This window comes from Emys orbicularis, chromosome 7 (genome assembly GCF_028017835.1).
Source record: "Emys orbicularis isolate rEmyOrb1 chromosome 7, rEmyOrb1.hap1, whole genome shotgun sequence".
NCBI classification, from domain to species: Eukaryota; Metazoa; Chordata; order Testudines; family Emydidae; genus Emys; species Emys orbicularis.
Window position 1 is genome coordinate 75,715,451 of NC_088689.1, and position 17,349 is coordinate 75,732,799.

At 47.4% G+C, this 17,349-nt stretch overlaps 1 protein-coding gene across 1 annotated transcript in view; it reads right to left on the minus strand.

The window, feature by feature from the left end:
- ZSWIM8 (zinc finger SWIM-type containing 8) overlaps positions 1–17,349 on the minus strand; it is a 122,511-nt gene that overhangs the window by 8,372 nt on the left and 96,790 nt on the right. Inside the window, exons 16-23 of the mRNA XM_065407085.1 lie at positions 15,626–15,860; positions 12,660–12,812; positions 11,569–11,791; positions 11,095–11,384; positions 9,611–9,834; positions 8,813–9,295; positions 4,867–5,035; positions 2,086–2,259 (exon numbers count right to left, since the gene is read on the minus strand). Of these exons, the coding sequence (XP_065263157.1) occupies positions 2,086–2,259; positions 4,867–5,035; positions 8,813–9,295; positions 9,611–9,834; positions 11,095–11,384; positions 11,569–11,791; positions 12,660–12,812; positions 15,626–15,860 (1,951 nt within the window). The remainder of the gene's footprint in view (positions 1–2,085; positions 2,260–4,866; positions 5,036–8,812; positions 9,296–9,610; positions 9,835–11,094; positions 11,385–11,568; positions 11,792–12,659; positions 12,813–15,625; positions 15,861–17,349) is intronic.

Here is a 17,349-nt window from a genome sequence, read left to right on the forward strand (position 1 = left end):
GCTTCATGACATCTGCTGAAGGATGCAGAGGAGGGAGGGTTCATAGACAATCTGGAGGCAGGGGGAAAACCCCACAGGTTCCAAGAGAGCCACTGATATGGTCACAGAGCAGCTCCCTACTGGCCAACCAACATGGAGGCTCTGCTGGATACCTGAGGTGAAAACCTCTTGGAGAAGAACGATGGCTTATGTGATGTGGCTGCAACACATAAAACCCGATTTCTGACTCTGACAATGATCCTGAATCATCCGACCAAGGAGGTATGGAACCTCTTGGTGCCAGGAGTCCGGAGAGGACAGCATCAGGGAAATCTTTGCCTGCCTGCGTCTCAACAGTACTGTACAAGGGGGTACCCAGAGTGTCCAGAAGTGCCTGACGAACCGGGTACTGAATTCTTGTAGCTGGTAAATACATGCAAGAATCACTCAGTACCAGATGAGATGTCTCTTGAACCACGGGCATAGCTGGCACCAAGAGACTCAGCAGATGGCTTGTCGCAGCACATGCCTCAAGCATTGACAGCACAGGGAGAGATGACGATACCACTGAATGGCATTCCTCAGAGGTGGGTCTCAACGGCACCCATACCGGTGCTGGAGCTGTCTGGACTGGGGAGTGCCTTGGCACCAAGCACACGCTACCCTCCTTCCCAGCTTGTTCGTTGGACTGTAGTGCCAGGGACCATGATCTCCTAGACAACAGGTCCCTCTGTGCAGTTTTCAATGCTGCTTCTTCATTACCAGAGAAGATGATCAGCATCGAGACTCTGCCATGACAGGAGGAGCGCTCCTACCCAAAGCAGGGGAGCTTGGTGCCTCCCTGTCCCTGATGTGAGCTTCTCCTAGGCACTTCAACACCTGGAGCACAGGTCACTGACTGGCACTGGCTTCTTGCATCCATCACAAGGTTTGAAGCCTCGGGACTGACGCATACCCCGGTACTGGGCGTTGGCACCCCAAACTGCCAGGAACCATAGTGTGCATTTAATACACCAGTTTGAAGAAAAAGGAAACCTACTAGTAAAAAAAAACTACACCCAATATAAACACTCAGACAGGGAGAACACTTGCAGTAGCAAGGTAGACTGCACCGACAACCATCACAGGCGGTAAGGATCTGAGGGGGGTTGGGGTAGCTTTGCCCTTTATACCATGGCACGGCAGCACAAGGCTGCCGAGAGTGCATGCGCCACATGGACAGGTACCGCTAAAGGAAAAATCTCTGACGCTAGTGCACAGGGCGTGCGCACCCCTGAAATGGAATAGACGTGCAATCACGCGAAGAACTCCCCCCGTTACTGGCTGATGAGCACCTTCTCCTCCCTCAGAGCACTCCTGAAAAGCCACTTCTCTTCCAGGCACCCTTCCCTTACAGCTTCTCGCCCCAGATTTACCCTGGCTCTCCCTGCCTCAACCTACTGCCCTGTGTCTGTCGTACCTGTCTCGCAGTAGACACCCTTCAGGGAATGTATTTGTAAAATTTACAGCACCATATAAATTAATATGATCTGAGACCAGTCACAGGCCCTGGGGCTCCAACACCCCCAGGCCAGTGACAGTCCAGGTGGGGTTTCTGGGGGATTATTTATTGTCTTGTAGCCAGTTTGCCCAGGAATGCATATGGGCACATGTGCGGCCCAGGGAGAGCGAGAACTGGAGGCATGGCCATAGCTTAACAGCTCTGCTAGGAGCAGCAGAAACTGAATCCCAGTCTCCCACATGGCTGCTGAACACTCATTTGCCTGCAGAGCTGTATTTCATTTCATCCCCTTCATAACCTACCCAAACTCCTGAACATTCATTTGCTGGATTATTGGACTGTTTCCCCATTGCATGTCTATCTACCCTTCCTGTCCGCGTAGCTACAGCAGACTGACAGTGCTCAGCAGAGATACTGGACAGTCTGAAATTGCCCTGTCTCCACACCTCAGAATCAACATGTGACAGTGAACAATCCTTCCCCAGGGTGCCATCATCACCAGACTGGTGCAGTAGGGAATTACCATACAGCGGTGAGAGCCTCCTGCAGCCCTGCCCTGAATCCCTCTCGAGAGGGCCATGGGAGCCACGATTGGCTGTCCTTACCAACTCGGTAGGCAGAGTGGAGGTAGTGCAGACCCTGGGGGCTCACAGGCTGACTGTGCTGTTCATCCTCTGAAGGAAAGCCCCCGGTAACAAGGGAATTGGGCTGCGAGGAAAGAGCCGTCAAGGGAGCCCCCTGAATTGCTGGGAATGTTGACCCCGCATGGACACTCCCTACTGGAGAGAAGAAACAGCAGCATTAGGACATACAACCAAGCCTAGGAAAAGGTTCTTAACTCACCTTCTCCCTCATGACACATGCACCCCTTTCTCCACCCATGCCATCCTGCTAACTGCCCCATTTGAAAGCTGCAATCATACTGGTGGAGAACAGCAGAGACACCTTTTAAGTGGACTGGAAAAAACTGGGCTGCAAGGCACAGAGTGGAAATAGGATCCATATTTTGCTTAAGAAACAGGGATTGAGTCTTCTAAAGAGGTTCAGTTTGCATGCATTCCTGCCCTACTCTGCACACCATGTGCTACAGACGCTAGGACTCATTAATACACCATTTGATTTCTTTGCAACTCGGGCTTGAGGAAAACTGAAATGATGTTTCAGACCAATGTCTGTGCGAACAGTGGGCAACTCAGCTGAACAGAGGGCAGCATGAGTCACGAGAGCTGTTGACTTCAGTGCCTTTACTAGGCTTAAGTAACACCTCTGATGGTGACTTGCCCAAGGAGGTGGGTCTCTGCCCAGGGTACCTCAGCTGAGTTCTCCACTGAGAGTTGGCTGGGACAGTCATTCAGAAGGAACACTATTAAGAAGGGTGGAACAGTAGGTGAGGTGGGATCCACTCCCCCTCCCTCAGCTACATCTGCAGTGTCGTTGTAGCATCGCTGTGACTCCAACAAAGCTCAGTATGGCAAGCGTCCTATTGTAGACCAGCCACTGGTGCTTTTACATCTCTGACCATGGAGATGACAGCTGAGCTTCCACCAGAGCCAGCATCAATGAAGCTAAACCGATACTCAAGAGGGAAAACCTCTAAAAAAGCTCTGTGAGGGCAGAGAAGGAATTGAGGGGGACATCTCCCCAAGTACACATGGTAGAAGCTGGTATGTTATGTCAATTTATGCATGTACAATCTTAAGTAACATTAAGTGAGTCAATAAGGTGGACTCAGGCAAGGGATCAAAGTTTATCTGAATCTCCCCCAGAGAAGGGCATTAATAGGGAGAGTTGTGGCATGCCTCACAGCTTCAGAGTAGATGCCATTATTTCACAGCCTCCCTATATGCAACTACATCCATCTGGCTAAGCGAGTCAGCCTGGGGAGGAGTCTATGTTCTCATTTCTTCTCATTCATGTTTTTTTCAAAATATGCTCTCTGTCGCTGTATACGTTAGTTAAGAGATGAGCATGTGTCAGATGCACGCTCCCCAGGAGACAATGTGTGTCTTATGACCAGATCTATCTGACCTCATCACACAAGCAGACAGAAAGATGTCAGAAACACAAATTACAAAGCTAAGTGAAATCCCTGCCAAGGCAAGCCAGGGAGACTGACCCCTAGGGGTGTGCTGAGCATCACCCAGACCTAGACACCATCACATGGGTAAGCACTTTCTGAACAGTATCCAGGCATTGGCAACAGTGTTTTAAAAACTAGAGAGTACATAAACTGCAAGAGAATCCAAACTCAGGAAAGTCGCATCCTGGCAGTCAGAAAGGGGGCACTTTGTATTCATTTACATTAACCTAGGATGAGCAAGCAGCCTGCAGACTCCAGCACATCAGGGAAGAGAACAGCAACTGCTTTTCTAAGCTGAGAGTTACAACCACTGCACAGCTGAAGTCTGAAGCTGAAAGTAAAGGCGCTGGGCTGAGCAGACCTGGGGAGTTTTAAGATCCTGAGACCTCCAAGGTTTTTCTAGTCATTTTTACATCAGTTAAAATGAGTGAAAGTGCATTTTAAAAAAAAGCAGAAAGAGGAGCCCCTTTTCCCTGAGCATCTGGATGGGAGGGAGGACAACATGTCTAGCAAATGCCCCCGCTGTGCTGGCTCTTCCAGAACTTTATCGGTTGGGAGGCACTGGCAGTACTTACAGTAAGAGCCAGCCCACTTCCAATTGCAATACTGCTCTTGTAGGAAGTAATTCAGCCCAGGTCCAGCTTTCACCTGCCAGAGCCATGCCCCACAGGAGCAGATCAGTGATAGTCACACACAGCAGCTATTCCCAGCACTGCACACTGGCTGAACTCTAGCCAGACTGCAGCATGGCAGAGTCACTCAGAGACTGTCCCTGACGTACTCCTGCTGACACAACCCTCTCTCCTAAGCAAGTGCATTTGGGGCAAGACCATTTCCAAGCTCTCACGAAGATGACAAAGGCTTTGGAAGTCTCTGTGGCAGAAGTTTGGCTGCCTCCTGCCCCAAGTACCTCACAGCATCACAAATGACACACGTGCCTTCCCTTACTTGAAGGGCTGCAGATGGGAGGAGAGAGAAATAAAGCTCATCCAGTTATCTGGAGTCAGACTGCTAGCAGGTATCTGCCTCAATTCAGTCTGAGGGGGTGAAACTCTGGAAACTTCAATGGATCGACACTGTGAAGTTCCACTTGCTGGTTTACTTCTGATTGGTGCATTAGGTGTTTCCCCATCATGGGCCTAACCTCCTTCTGCATGTGCATCTCTGGGCTGCGATGCACACGCTGGGCACATTTCAAAACAGTGATAGTCCTGTCCCAGGTGCATCGGTCCTGTCTGGGATAAAGCTGGGAGGACTATGACCCACACTTCTATTACATACAGAGTCTGGGGGCCAAGATACTCACTTGCTACGTTGGAAGACAGTGACAGTCCTGTCTCGGCATGGTACGGGTGCACTGCAATCTGTGTCATGGATGGGACGGGCACACCGGGAAATGACACTGCTGTAGCTGCCAGAGATGGTGTTGTTACAGAATAGGGATACTGTGCTCCTATGAATGCTGGGTGGACACCCTAGAAAGGAAGCTGGGTATCAGTCATAGGAACATAAGAATGGCCATACTGGGTCAGACCAAAGGTCCATCTAGCCCAGCATCCTGTCTTCCGACAGCGGCCAATGCCAGATGCTTCAGAGGGAATAAACAGAACAGGGCAATTTTGAGTGATGCCCCCGTCACCCAGTCCCAGTTTCTAGCAGTCAGAGGTTTAAGGATACCCAGAGCATGGGGTTACATCCCAGACCATCTTGGCTAAACAGCCACTGATGGACCTATCCCTCCACGAACACATCTAATTCCTTTTGGAACCCAGTTATACTTTTGGCCTTCAGACCATCCCCTGGCAACGAGTTCCACAGGTTGGCTGTGCGTTGCGTGAAGTACTTCCTTTTGTTTGTTTAAAGTTAATTTCGCTGGGTGACCCCTGGTTCTTGTGTTATGTGAAGGGGTAAAAAACACTTCCTTATTAACTTTCTCCACACCAGTCATGATTTTATAGACATCTGTCATACTCCCTCTTAGTCATCTCTTCTCTAAGTTGAAAAGTTCCGGTCTTATTAATCTCTCCTCATATGGAACCTGTTCCATAACCCTAAGCATTTTTGTTGCCGTTTTCTGAACCTTTTCCAATTCCAATATATCTTTTTTGAGATGGGGTGACCATATCTGCATGCAGTATTCAGGATGTGGGCATACTATGGATTTATATAGAGGCAATATGATATTTTCTGTCTTATTATCTATCGCTTTCTTAATGAGTCCCATCATTCTGTTTGCTTTTTTGATTGCCGCTGCACATTGACTGGATGTTTTCAGAGAACTATCCACAATGACACCAAGATCTCTTTCTTGAGTGGTAACAGTTAATTTAGACCCCATCATTTTATGTGTATAGTTGGGATTATGTTTTCCAATGTTCATTACTTTGCATTTATCAACATTAAATTTCATCTGCCATTTTGTTGCCCAGTCACCCAGTTTTGTGAGATCCTTTTGTAGCTCTTTGCAGTCTGCCTGGGACTTAACTATCTTGAGTAGTTCTGTATTATCTGCAAATTTTGCCACCTCACTTTTTCCAGATAATTTATGAACATGTTAAATAGGACTGGGCCCAGTACTGACCCCTGGGGGACATTACTATTTACCTCTCTCCATTCTGAAAACTGACCATTTATTCCTACCCTTTGTTTCCTATCTTTTAACCAGTTACCAATCCATGAGAGAACCTTCCCTCTTATCCCATGACTGCTTATTTTGCTTAATAGCCTTTGGTGAGGGACCTTGTCAAAGGCGTTCTGAAAATCTAAGTACACTATATCCACTGGATCCCCCTTGTCCACATGCTTGTTGACCCCCTCAAAGAATTCTAGTAGATTGGTGAGGCATGATTTCCCTTTACAAAAACCATGTTAACTCATCCCCAACAAATTATGTTCATCTATGTATCTGACAATTTTGTTCTTTACTACAGTTTCAACCAGCTTGCCCGGTACTGAAGTCAGGCTTACTGGCCTGTAATTGCTGGGGTCACCTCTGGAGCCCTTTTTAATAATTGGCGTCACATTAGCTGTCCTCCAGTCATTTGGTACAGAAGCTGATTTAAATGATAGGCTACAGACTACAGTTAGTAGTCCTACAATTTTACATTTGAGTTCCTTCAGAACTCTTGGGTGAACACCATCTGGTCCTGGTGACTTATTATTGTTTAGTTTATCAATTTGCTCCAAAACTTCCTCTAATGACACCTCAATCTGGGACAGTTCCTCAGATCTGTCACCTAAAAAGAATGGCTCAGGTTTGGGTATCTCCCTCACATCCTCAGCCATGAAGACCGATGCAAAGAATTCATTTAGTTTCTCCGCAATGACCTTACCGTCCTTGAGTGCTCCTTTAGCATCTCGATCGTCCAGTCGCCCCACTGGTTATTTAGCAGGCTTCCTGCTTCTGATGTACTTAAAAAATTTTACAATTACTTTTTGAGTCTTTGGCTACTTGTACTTCAAATTCTTTTTTGGCCTTCCTAATTATATTTTTACACTTCATTTGCCGGAGTTTATGCTCCTTTCTATTTTCCTCACTGGGATTTAACTTCCACTTTTTAAAGGATGTCTGTTTGCCTTTCACTGCTTCTTTGACTTCGTTGTTTACCCACGGTAGTACTTTTTTGGTTCTCTTACTATGCTTACTATGTTTTTTAATTTGGGGGTATACATTTAAGTTGAGCCTCTATTATGGTGTCTTTAAAAAGTTTCCATACAGTTTGCAGGGATTTTACTTTTGGTATTGTACCTTTTAATTTTTGTTTAACTAACCTCCTCATTTTTGTGTAGTTCCCCTTACTGAAATTAAATGCTACAGTGTTGAGCTGCTGTGGTGTTTTCCCCGCCACAGGGATGTTAAATTTAATTATATTATGGTCACTATTACCAAGCAGTCCAGCTATATTCACCTCTTGGACCTGATCCTGTGCTCTACTTAGGACTAAATCAAGAATTGCCTCTCCTCTTGTGGGTTCCAGGACTAGCTGCTCCAAGAAGCAGTCATTTAAGGTGTCAAGAAACTTTATCTCTGCATCCCCTCCTGAGGTGATACGTACCCAGTCAATATGGGGATAGTTGAAATCCCCCATTATCATTATTATTGATTTTTTTTATTTTAATAGCCTCTCTAATCTCCCTGAGCATTTCACAGTCACTATCACCATTCTGGTCAGGTGGTCGGTAATATATCCCTACTGCTATATTATTATTATTCGAGCATGGAATTAGTATCCATAGAGATTCTATGGTACAGTTTGGTTCATTTAAGATTTTTACTTCATTTGATTCTATGCTTTCTTTCACATATAGTGCCACTCCCCCACCAGTACGATGTGTTCTGTTCTTCCGATATATTTTGTACCCTGGTACAAATCCCATTGATTATCCTCATTCCACCAAGTTTCTGTGATGCCTATTATATCAATATCCTCATTTAATACGAGACACACTAGTTCACCCATCTTATTATTTAGACTTCTAGCACTGGTATATAAGCACTTTAAAATCTTGTCACTTTTTAGCTGCCACCCATTACATGATGTAATTGAATGAGACTTTTTATCATTTGACTGTTTCTCATCAGATCCTACCTGTATTTTATCTTCCATACTCTCCTCCTTACTAGAACATAGAGAATCTCCATTAATAGATCCTCCCCTAAGGGATATCTCTGTCCGAACCATGTGCTCCTCCACACCTGTCGGCTTTCCCCCAGCCCTTAGTTTAGAAACTGCTCTACGACCTTTTTAAGTGCCAGCAATCTGGTTTCATTTTGGTGTAGGTGGAGCCCATCCTTCCTGTATAGGCTCCCCCTTTCCCAAAAGTTTATCCAGTTCCTAATAAATCTAACCCCCTCCTCCCTACACCTCTGCTGCCTAGACTGCCAACTCTTCAGGGATGGGACATTTCTGTAGTGTGCCAAGCATACTTTGGGCACTATAGCAATACAGTTGTAATGCCAATAGCTAATACTACACTTAATGTTCTCAAGTTGCTTTTCATGCATTACCCACCCATGGGAGGTAAGTAAATAAATCTGCTTTACAGATGGGAAAGCTGGGTTAGAGACCTGAAGTGACTTGCCAAGGCCACTAAGTGAATCAGTGGCAGAGCGGAGACTGGAGCTCCAGAGATCTTGGTTCCCACCCCAAGCTCACCCCACTAGACTATGTTCCCTCTCAAAGAAGCTGAGCTAGGTTATCATGAACACAGAGGATTATCTATAGAACACCAGGCCACTGATGGTGACTCACCTGGGGGTACGCTGAGCCAGGCACAGGGAAGACTGCTGGGCGTGGCATGTGCTGGATTGGGTGTCCAATATACTGGGGGTTACAGGGTATATGGGTCTGGAGAGTAGTGTAGGGGTGCAGGCCCTGGGTGTGTGCATGTGCCATTGCCGGCCCGGCCATCGTATGCTGCTGGTAGATAGTTGACCCCACAGAGATCACCGGCACTACTGTGGCTGCTGCTGTCACTGCAGCTGCCACTGTCACAGTGGTGGGCTCAGCAGTCACCCTGCTGTCTGTCAATCCGCGCACTGCTTCAGAGCCTGCCCGGGCACCACTGGCGCTGCAACCAGTGGCTCCTTCTCTCTGCGCCGGGGTCCCACCAACAGTCTGTTCATAGAGCCAGTACCACTGGTGTGCCACTTCAAACAGGACTTCTGGGTACACCCCACCTCCTTTGGCTGCCTCTTCCACGGCCATGCAGGCCTTCTCCAGCATCAGGTTATCCTGAAAAGGGGGTAGAGAGTGGAGAAAACAAACCCAACAGCATGAGGGATAGGAGAAAACTGCAGCAGGTAAGATACCAAGAACTGCAACATGCCTCAGAATGGCCAATGCTGCCCAAAGCAGCCAGCCAGCAGGATAATAACCAGAGACTGCCCACAAAGGATAGGAGAAATCTCTATAATGCAGCACTGAAATCAGTGCTGTGTTACTCTGTCTTCACAAGGCAGGGAGGAGCCAATCCCACTGATACCAGCTGACTCCCTGGCATGTCCAGGACCTTTGGAGGTCAGACTGCCCCCAGGAAGAGATGCTCACCTGCTCCTTGCACTGCACCAGGGCCCTCTGGATCTCATTTGGGTTCAGGGCATGGGCATGGGGCAGGCAGCTGAGTGCCAGTTCAGCAGCTGCTCGCACCATGTTGGAGTCCCTGGCCCTTGAAGCCCTGTCTGCCAATGATGCCACTTCCGGAGGAGTCAAGTGTCCATCCCAACACTCCACCAGAATGTTCAAGGCTGCGCTGCCAATCTCCATGGCCTGCCCTAGTAACCAGAGGGGAAGAGAAGGACGAGCATCACACACCACCCTCCACAGACTCAATCACAGCACCAATCAGCTCTTCTGGGGAGAATCATAGACCCATCAACTCCGAGGCCAGAAGGGACTATTGGGCTCACCTAGTCTGACCCCCTGTATAGCACAGGCCAGAGACTGCCCCCAAATCATCCCTAGAGCAGATCTGTTAGAAAAACATCCAGTCTGGATTTTAAAATTGTCAGTGCTGGCGAATCCACCACGCCCCTTGGTAAACTGTTCCAATGATTAAAAATGTGCACCTTGCTTCCAGTCTGAATGTGTCTCGTCTCCACTTCCAGCCATTGGATATTATCAGGAGGGTTAAGGTTAGAGACGCCATGACTCTGCAGGGGGAGAAGCCTGGAATTCCCCAAAGTACAAGACTTCCCTTGGGGAAGGCAGGTGGAACCCAAGTGCTCTCCTCAAGCTTCGTGTCCGACTGGCAAAGGCAGGGCCTTGAATAAGCAGGGAGCTCACGCTCTTGCATCATGCTAGTAGTGACACAGCAGCACTGCGGAATCCTAGAGACAGCTCTGTGCAGCTGCTCGACCAGCAAGACAGGCATGGTAGGCCAGAGCGCTGTCTACAGGGGGAAGATGGAAGGCAGCAACAGGATAAGCTAGCCAAGTGTCCCCCACTGCCACTGGATTAACATTCCCCTTAGATGGCCTGGAGAATGCCTGAATGTATGCTAATGCACAGGAAGGAGTCAGACACTTGTAGAGGGCTTGGGGGATATTCCAGCCTGAGAAAAGGGAACTAATTTTTCCTTATATGAGAAATTCATAAACATTCCTTTAGCTTTCCACTACAGCTATCTGAGCTCTCAAGCCACAGGGGGGAAGCTAGTCTGAGTGTAATGGGGTAGAGGAGGAAGGCCAAAGTCTCCAACACGCTCAGCCACAACAATGCTTTGCAAGTGTCTCTCGTCAGCAGAGATCCTCAGAGAGGCCCTATCCCATTAAGACAATCCTATGGGCCCCCGCCTTGCCCAGAGACTTCTGAGCACTGCAGCTGGTTATGGTGCAAAGTCAAGAAGCAGGTATTGGCACTGGAATCCTCCCCAAGCTGTAGTAAGCACCGCCTGTGAAAATCCTTGCCACCTGGTGTGTGCAGCTGTCCATGGCAGGCTGCAGCTGTGTGCATCGGTGTCTCAGCAGTGATGTTACTAAGATCAAGCTCCCCACCCCTCCAGATAAAGAGAACCCTAATAATGCTGCCCTAACCTGTGATCCAAGAGACGTGGGATGAGTAGGTTCGAGAGAGCCAGTTGGGAGACACGAAGTTGTGCAGCCCTAGTGCATAGAGCCCAATCTCGAAGGCGCAGAGATGGAGGTTGCGGTGGGGCCCCTGGTGCCCACCGCTGGAGGAGGGATGAGTGAAGATGGAGGTACTGCTGTTTCCACCCGCCTTGATAAGAACGGTCTTGGCCAGTTCAAAGTAGAAGTGAGCAGCTGCTTCCGAGGGTTGGTTTGGGACGTGAGGTGCATGGCTTTCCGGCCGCCTCCCTTTATACCTGGAATGACAAGATACAGGAGCCACTCGGACAGGAGCAAGCACTCACAGAGCTCTTCTCTTCAGGCTCAGCGAGCTCTCACCAGCAGGCACTCCACAGATGTACACATGCCCGTGTACACACTTGACTCCGGACCAAGGAAGCCACGAGGTGTCATGTACTGAGGGAGGAAAGTGGATCTTACCTGCCAACTTCCACAGTCTTTGCACGTGCTCCACCACTGGCTCTCCTGCTGCCACTCGAGGACGATGAGCCCAGTGAGTCACTGGACGAGCTGCTGATGCTGTCACTATCCTGTCCTCTGCCCCAGGAGGTGGCTGCCCATCCCCCACGAAGGGGCCGCCGACTGAGGGTTGGAGAGCTGTCAGAGGTGGTTTCGGGAGCACTGCTGTCAATACTGGCCATGCCTACAACACCACAGACAACAAAGGGCACGTCAACGGGCAAGCTCCTCTCCAGGACCATTGCACACCTGAACAGGTTCCAAGCCGTTCACACCACAGGCAGTGTAAACAGCTGAGGAGGGTTTCATTTCTTTGCAAACCACAACTGGAATGTACATTCACAGACAAATCTGGCCAGTTCATCCAACCAACCCTGCACTGATTTTGTAGTTTCAAAATACAGAGAAGTCCACAGCGTCCCAACGGAGGGGGAAGGGAAGCCTGTTGCACACATTTCCCTGCCACGCGCACTCCATGTAGATCTTTGGTACATTTTGATGACGAGAATCGAAGCAATTGTACATATCAACAACCAAGCCCAGCAGACTGCATATTTATTTTATGGTTTTATCGAAATAGTGCAGTACAACGTCCCCATTGTATATACAATATTTAACATCCCATCCAATTTAAACAGAAGAGTTCCCCTCCCGCAATCCCAAGGCAACTTACCCCCAAACACACCCAGTTCCCACAGAAAGCAGCAGAAAGGGGGGTAACTCAGCCAGTGAGCCAGTGGCAGCGTATCTGAGTTTGGCACAGAGCCCAAAATCATGGTGCCCTGCTCCCTGGGCCAGCAGGAGCTGGGGGCACTGTGGAAACAGTGCACCCATTCAGATCCAACATACCTAATTCGCTAGCTAGAACACAGCTAGTGTTAAACACAAGGGACTTTACAGGGCAAGACCTGTGTCCCCACCCCAAAGAGCTTTCAGACAGACAAGAACTGCTTTTTTCACTGAGGGGAGAGACTGACAAGAGAGTGGAATGGTGGGTGAACTGGTTTGTCCCTGCAGAGGGCCTAGCACAGCTACCTGTGTGTTTCTCATACCTGTGTGTTTCTTCTTCTGCCTGACAGGTGAGCCCCAGCATCTCCCATTGTATCCACCTCGACTTCCAAGGGCCAGACGACTGGGAACCTTCCCCTCCTGTTTCACGACACTGGACTCCCCAGGCGTCTCGCAAGGAGACCTCTGAGAGCTCTCTGGACAAACGGGAAAGCAGCAAGAGACAATGAAACAAGTCTTGAAACGTATGTGAAGCCAGATGTCTCTGAACACCACCATGCCTTTGTAAAGGCATAAATGCGGCTTCTCTTGCTCAAAAGAAATGCAGCCAGGTGAAGCACCTGGGGCTGTGAAGGATAATCTGCCAGACCTGGATTTTGATACAGATCCCCCTTTTCTCATCCTAGGAGATGGGTACTAAAAGCACAGCTGGCTTTTACATGTACAGGTTTACTCCTCAGTCGAGTTAAGACAGGGTGCTCTGGTATTTTTATCTGAGTTCCACATACATAATCCTGCCCCAGACTAAGTGAATACACTTTACGTTGTGTTTCAGGTCCTGCCCTGTCCACCTTCACCTTCCCCTCATGCTCTTCAGAAGAAGAGCAGGACATTTCCAATAAGCAAAGGCCAGGATTCAGCATACAACAGGAAAAGAGCTGTTTCTAGAAGCGACTCTTAAAAGGTCACTTGTTCCAATTGCAACTGCCAAGGAAAATCCAAATTATCCCTTCTTACATTACAGTGGTAGCACAGCGATAGTGAATTCTCTTAAGCTTTCAGTTACAGTATTCCTACATCCTTAGGCTAAATCTTCATACTAAAAGGTCCCTAAAAAACAGAATATTCTTGTGGGGCTGTTTAAAAAGAAAAAAAATAATAGGGTTTTACATTAGAAGAGCTTTAAACAAAGAGGTTTTAATGTCTTTTTAAATTCTCACAATTCTTTTTTAAAGTCACTGCAAGTATTAAATAATCACTTATTTTCCAAAAATGTTCTTGAAGATTCTTTTCCTGTAAAGACAGAATCAGAACACATGGGACTGTATTAGCTGAGAATCAGGATAGGGTTGCTAGGACATGCAAATGAAAGAAACACAGGAGTGTCAAAATCGCTGAGTTGCTAATTTAGCAACTAAAGAAAAGATGATCTAGTGGTTAAGAACCAATACTGAAGGGAGGTAGACTGAATTCTACTCCTGGCTCTGACACTGACCTATTATGGGGTTTTGGGCAAGCCATTTAAGCGGTTTCCTCATCATGTATAAATAAGGTTGTAGGGGGAAAATACAGCAATTAGTACATGGTCATGTAATTAAAAACTATACTATACTGTAATGCATATGCAGAAGAGGTAAAGCTACAGATATGCATAATGTTTCCAGTGGTGTCAGGCTCCCACAGGGTCACATGGAAAAAACAAAACAAAAATCACACTCAGCACTTAAAGTTTACTAAGCCATGAAGTTTTTCCACAAGAACCAGCAAAACACTTCTGCCACTCAAAACTTGAGGACAAATTGTGGCATTAAGCCTCAGCCTTGCAATGGGACTGCGCAGAACTGCAGTGTCCCAGCAAGAGCGCAGAGAGACAATGCCTCCCCCCCAAGCTCCTGGGGGATGCAGCCATCGTGTCACACTTAGGCCTTGTCTACACCCAGCCGCTAGTTCGGCGGCTGGGAATCGAAGTTCTGGGTTCGATTTATCGCGTCTGGTCTGGACGCGATATATCGATCCCGGAAGCGCTCGCCGTCGACTGCGGTACTCCAGCTCGGCGAGAGGAGTACCGCGGAGTCGACGGGGAGCCTGCCTGCCGCGTGTGGACCGCGTCTGAACCGTGGTAAGTTCGAACTAAGGTATGTCGACTTCAACTACGTTATTCACGTAGCTGAAGTTGCGTACCTTAGTTCGAAGTTGGGGGCTAGTGTAGACCAGGCCTTAGAGGGGACAGCTTGTACTTTTGCAGCCAACCAAGAAGATTTATTTCCATGCTCAACTTCCCGCCCCAGCAGTTTTAGCTGCTCAAAGAAAGGTCAAGACCTTTTTTTGTTTTTGTTTTTAAATAAAGGGGAGCAAAATGTATTTTTCTAATTCCTTTTGTTCATAATCAATGAACTGTTTTCCTTCAAAGTTAAAAAACCCATTGTCAGAGATCAGGCTTAGAACGGTTCAGTTTAACAGCTCAAACTTTCAGAGAGTTCCATGCAGCTGAAGCCAGGGGTTTAGAAGGGAAATGCTCCAGGAACCTTTCCTGTAGCTATTGCTATAGTCTCCAGCTATAACCATAGAATCATAGACTTTAAGGTCAGAAGGGACCATTATGATCATCTAGTCTGAGCTCCTGCACAACGCAGGCCACAGAATCTCACCCACCCACTCCTGTATCAAACCTGTGTCTGAGCCATTGAAGTCCTCAAATCATGTGTTGGTAGGAAGAGGTTAGAAGGGAACACCTCTCTTGCACTGCTTGCCATTCCCATACATGTCATGTGACGTTTGCCATTAAACCAAGGACACAGAGCACATGGGGAAACAAACTTCAGGGAGGGGAATTTATGCTTCTCTCCCACTGTTAACTCCCTTTCACCTTTACTTCCCACTCTCATCTAGTTTGCTGTTCTAGTCTGTTGATGTCACAGATGCCCCTGAAGCTGTACATAGGGTTTTTTTGGTAACTCCACAGCATTGTAATACCGACATAAAAGACGTTACTAGAGCAGTCTTTTAAAATGAATCAGGAACCAGTTTACCATTTGCTCTCTAGAGACAGGAAGCTTGAAGAGTTCAGTGAATTGTTCTGTAATACCAGAGTGGACATAAATGCTTGAAGTGGGTTTTACCCTAGGAGAGAGGTGCAATAGATGAAGGAGTTCAGTGACAGTCGATTATCCAGACCATTACACAAATCAGCCCTGGCCTCCTCCCAAAAGGAACAAGTACTTTAGTTTCCCTTCCTGTCAGTAAAGACCGGGCATTCTGCATGATCCCACTGGAACAGCAGATCTCTTACCCTGTGCACTCTTCTCCACAAAGCTTTCAGAAGGACTGCTCTGGACTGCTGTGGTTACACCTGCTTGCTGAGTGACTGACGTCCCTGGAAGCTGCTGGATAGCTGTGGTGGATTGGGCAGCATGTTTGGAAGGAGATTTCTGATTGGCTACTGTGGGCTTGCTGGATGAGTAGAAGGAACTCAGAGTCTGTGGCTTGTGTGTTTGGCTCTCTCTGTCTAGCAGTTTGTCTAAAATCTTTAATAGGGGGAGAAAAATTGGGTTAGAGGCAGAGTGAGAGAACACCCATTATTCCAAAGGATATGGGCAAGGTACTAATTCAGTTTCTTACTGAAGGAAAATAAATTATGTTAGACAAGAGTGTCAAGAAAATACATGTCATAGAATATCAGGGTTGGAAGGGACCTCAGGAGGTCATCTAGTCCAACCCCCTGCTCAAAGCAGGACCAATCCCCAACTAAATCATCCCAGACAGGGCATTGTCAAGCCTGACCTTAAAAACCTCTAAGGAAGGAGATTCCACCACCTCCCCAGGTAACCCATTCCAATGCTTCACCACCCTCCTAGTGAAAAAGTTTTTCCTAATATCCAACCTAAACCTCCCCCACTGCAACTTGAGACCATTACTCCTTGTTCTGTCATTTGGTACCACTGAGAACAGTCTAGATCCATCCTCTCTGGAACCCCCTTTCAGGTAGTTGAAAGCAGCTATCAAATCCCCCTTCATTCTGCTCACTAAACAATCCCAGTTCCCTCAGCCTCTCCTCATAAATCATGTGTTCCAGCCCCCTAATCATTTTTGTTGCCCTCCGCTGGACTCTTTCCAATTTTTCCACATCCTTCTTGTAGTGTGGGGCCCAAAACTGGACACAGTACTCCAGATGAGGCCTCACCAGTGTTGAATAGAGGGGAATGATCACGTCCCTCGATCTGCTGGCAGTGCCCCTACTTATACAGCCCAAAATGCCGTTGGCCTTCTTGGCACCAAGGGCACACTGTTGACTCATATCCAGCTTCTTGTCCACTGTAACCCCTAGGTCCTTTTCAGCTCCTTTAGGAAAAGCAGGCTCTGAGATCAGCCAGACAGGTTCCATACTCACATGACTGCACCATTCTGGAAGGGTAGACTCAAATGGTACCGACTGCTCCTTCTCCGTTTACATGCATCTTAAAAAGCCAATGACCCCTCCAACATTCAATATGGAAACAATTCTGATTCTCATCGGGTGGTTAAATCACACAACTGGGAGCCAGGAGATCTGGGTTCTATTCACAGTTCTGCCACAGACTCACTGGGTGACCTTGGCCAAGTCATTACACTTTTGTGCTTCAGTTTCTCTAACTGTAAAATACTGACCTACTGTATAGAAGTGTTGAAAGGCCTTTGAGACTTCTATATACTAGAGAAATGCACTCTATTATTCTTTAACAATAGTTTCTGATCCTCACTTTTCTATTTTTATTACTAGGGAATATTTGCATGAAAACAATCTGGGTTTTAAGAATTTATCCATTTGTGTTGTTCATTCACACAAAAGTAACCAATTTTGATGTCTCAGTGAATTAATGTCTAGATTACTGGTAATGCCACAGGCAGAGGATTGTAACATGAAATAGGGGAAAGAGCAGCAGAACAGGCAAACTCTTTAAGAAGGTAGAAGAATACTGAAAATACTCTAGAAGAATAGAATTGTCTCTCAATAGAATGGGCTTCAAAGTTTTTCAT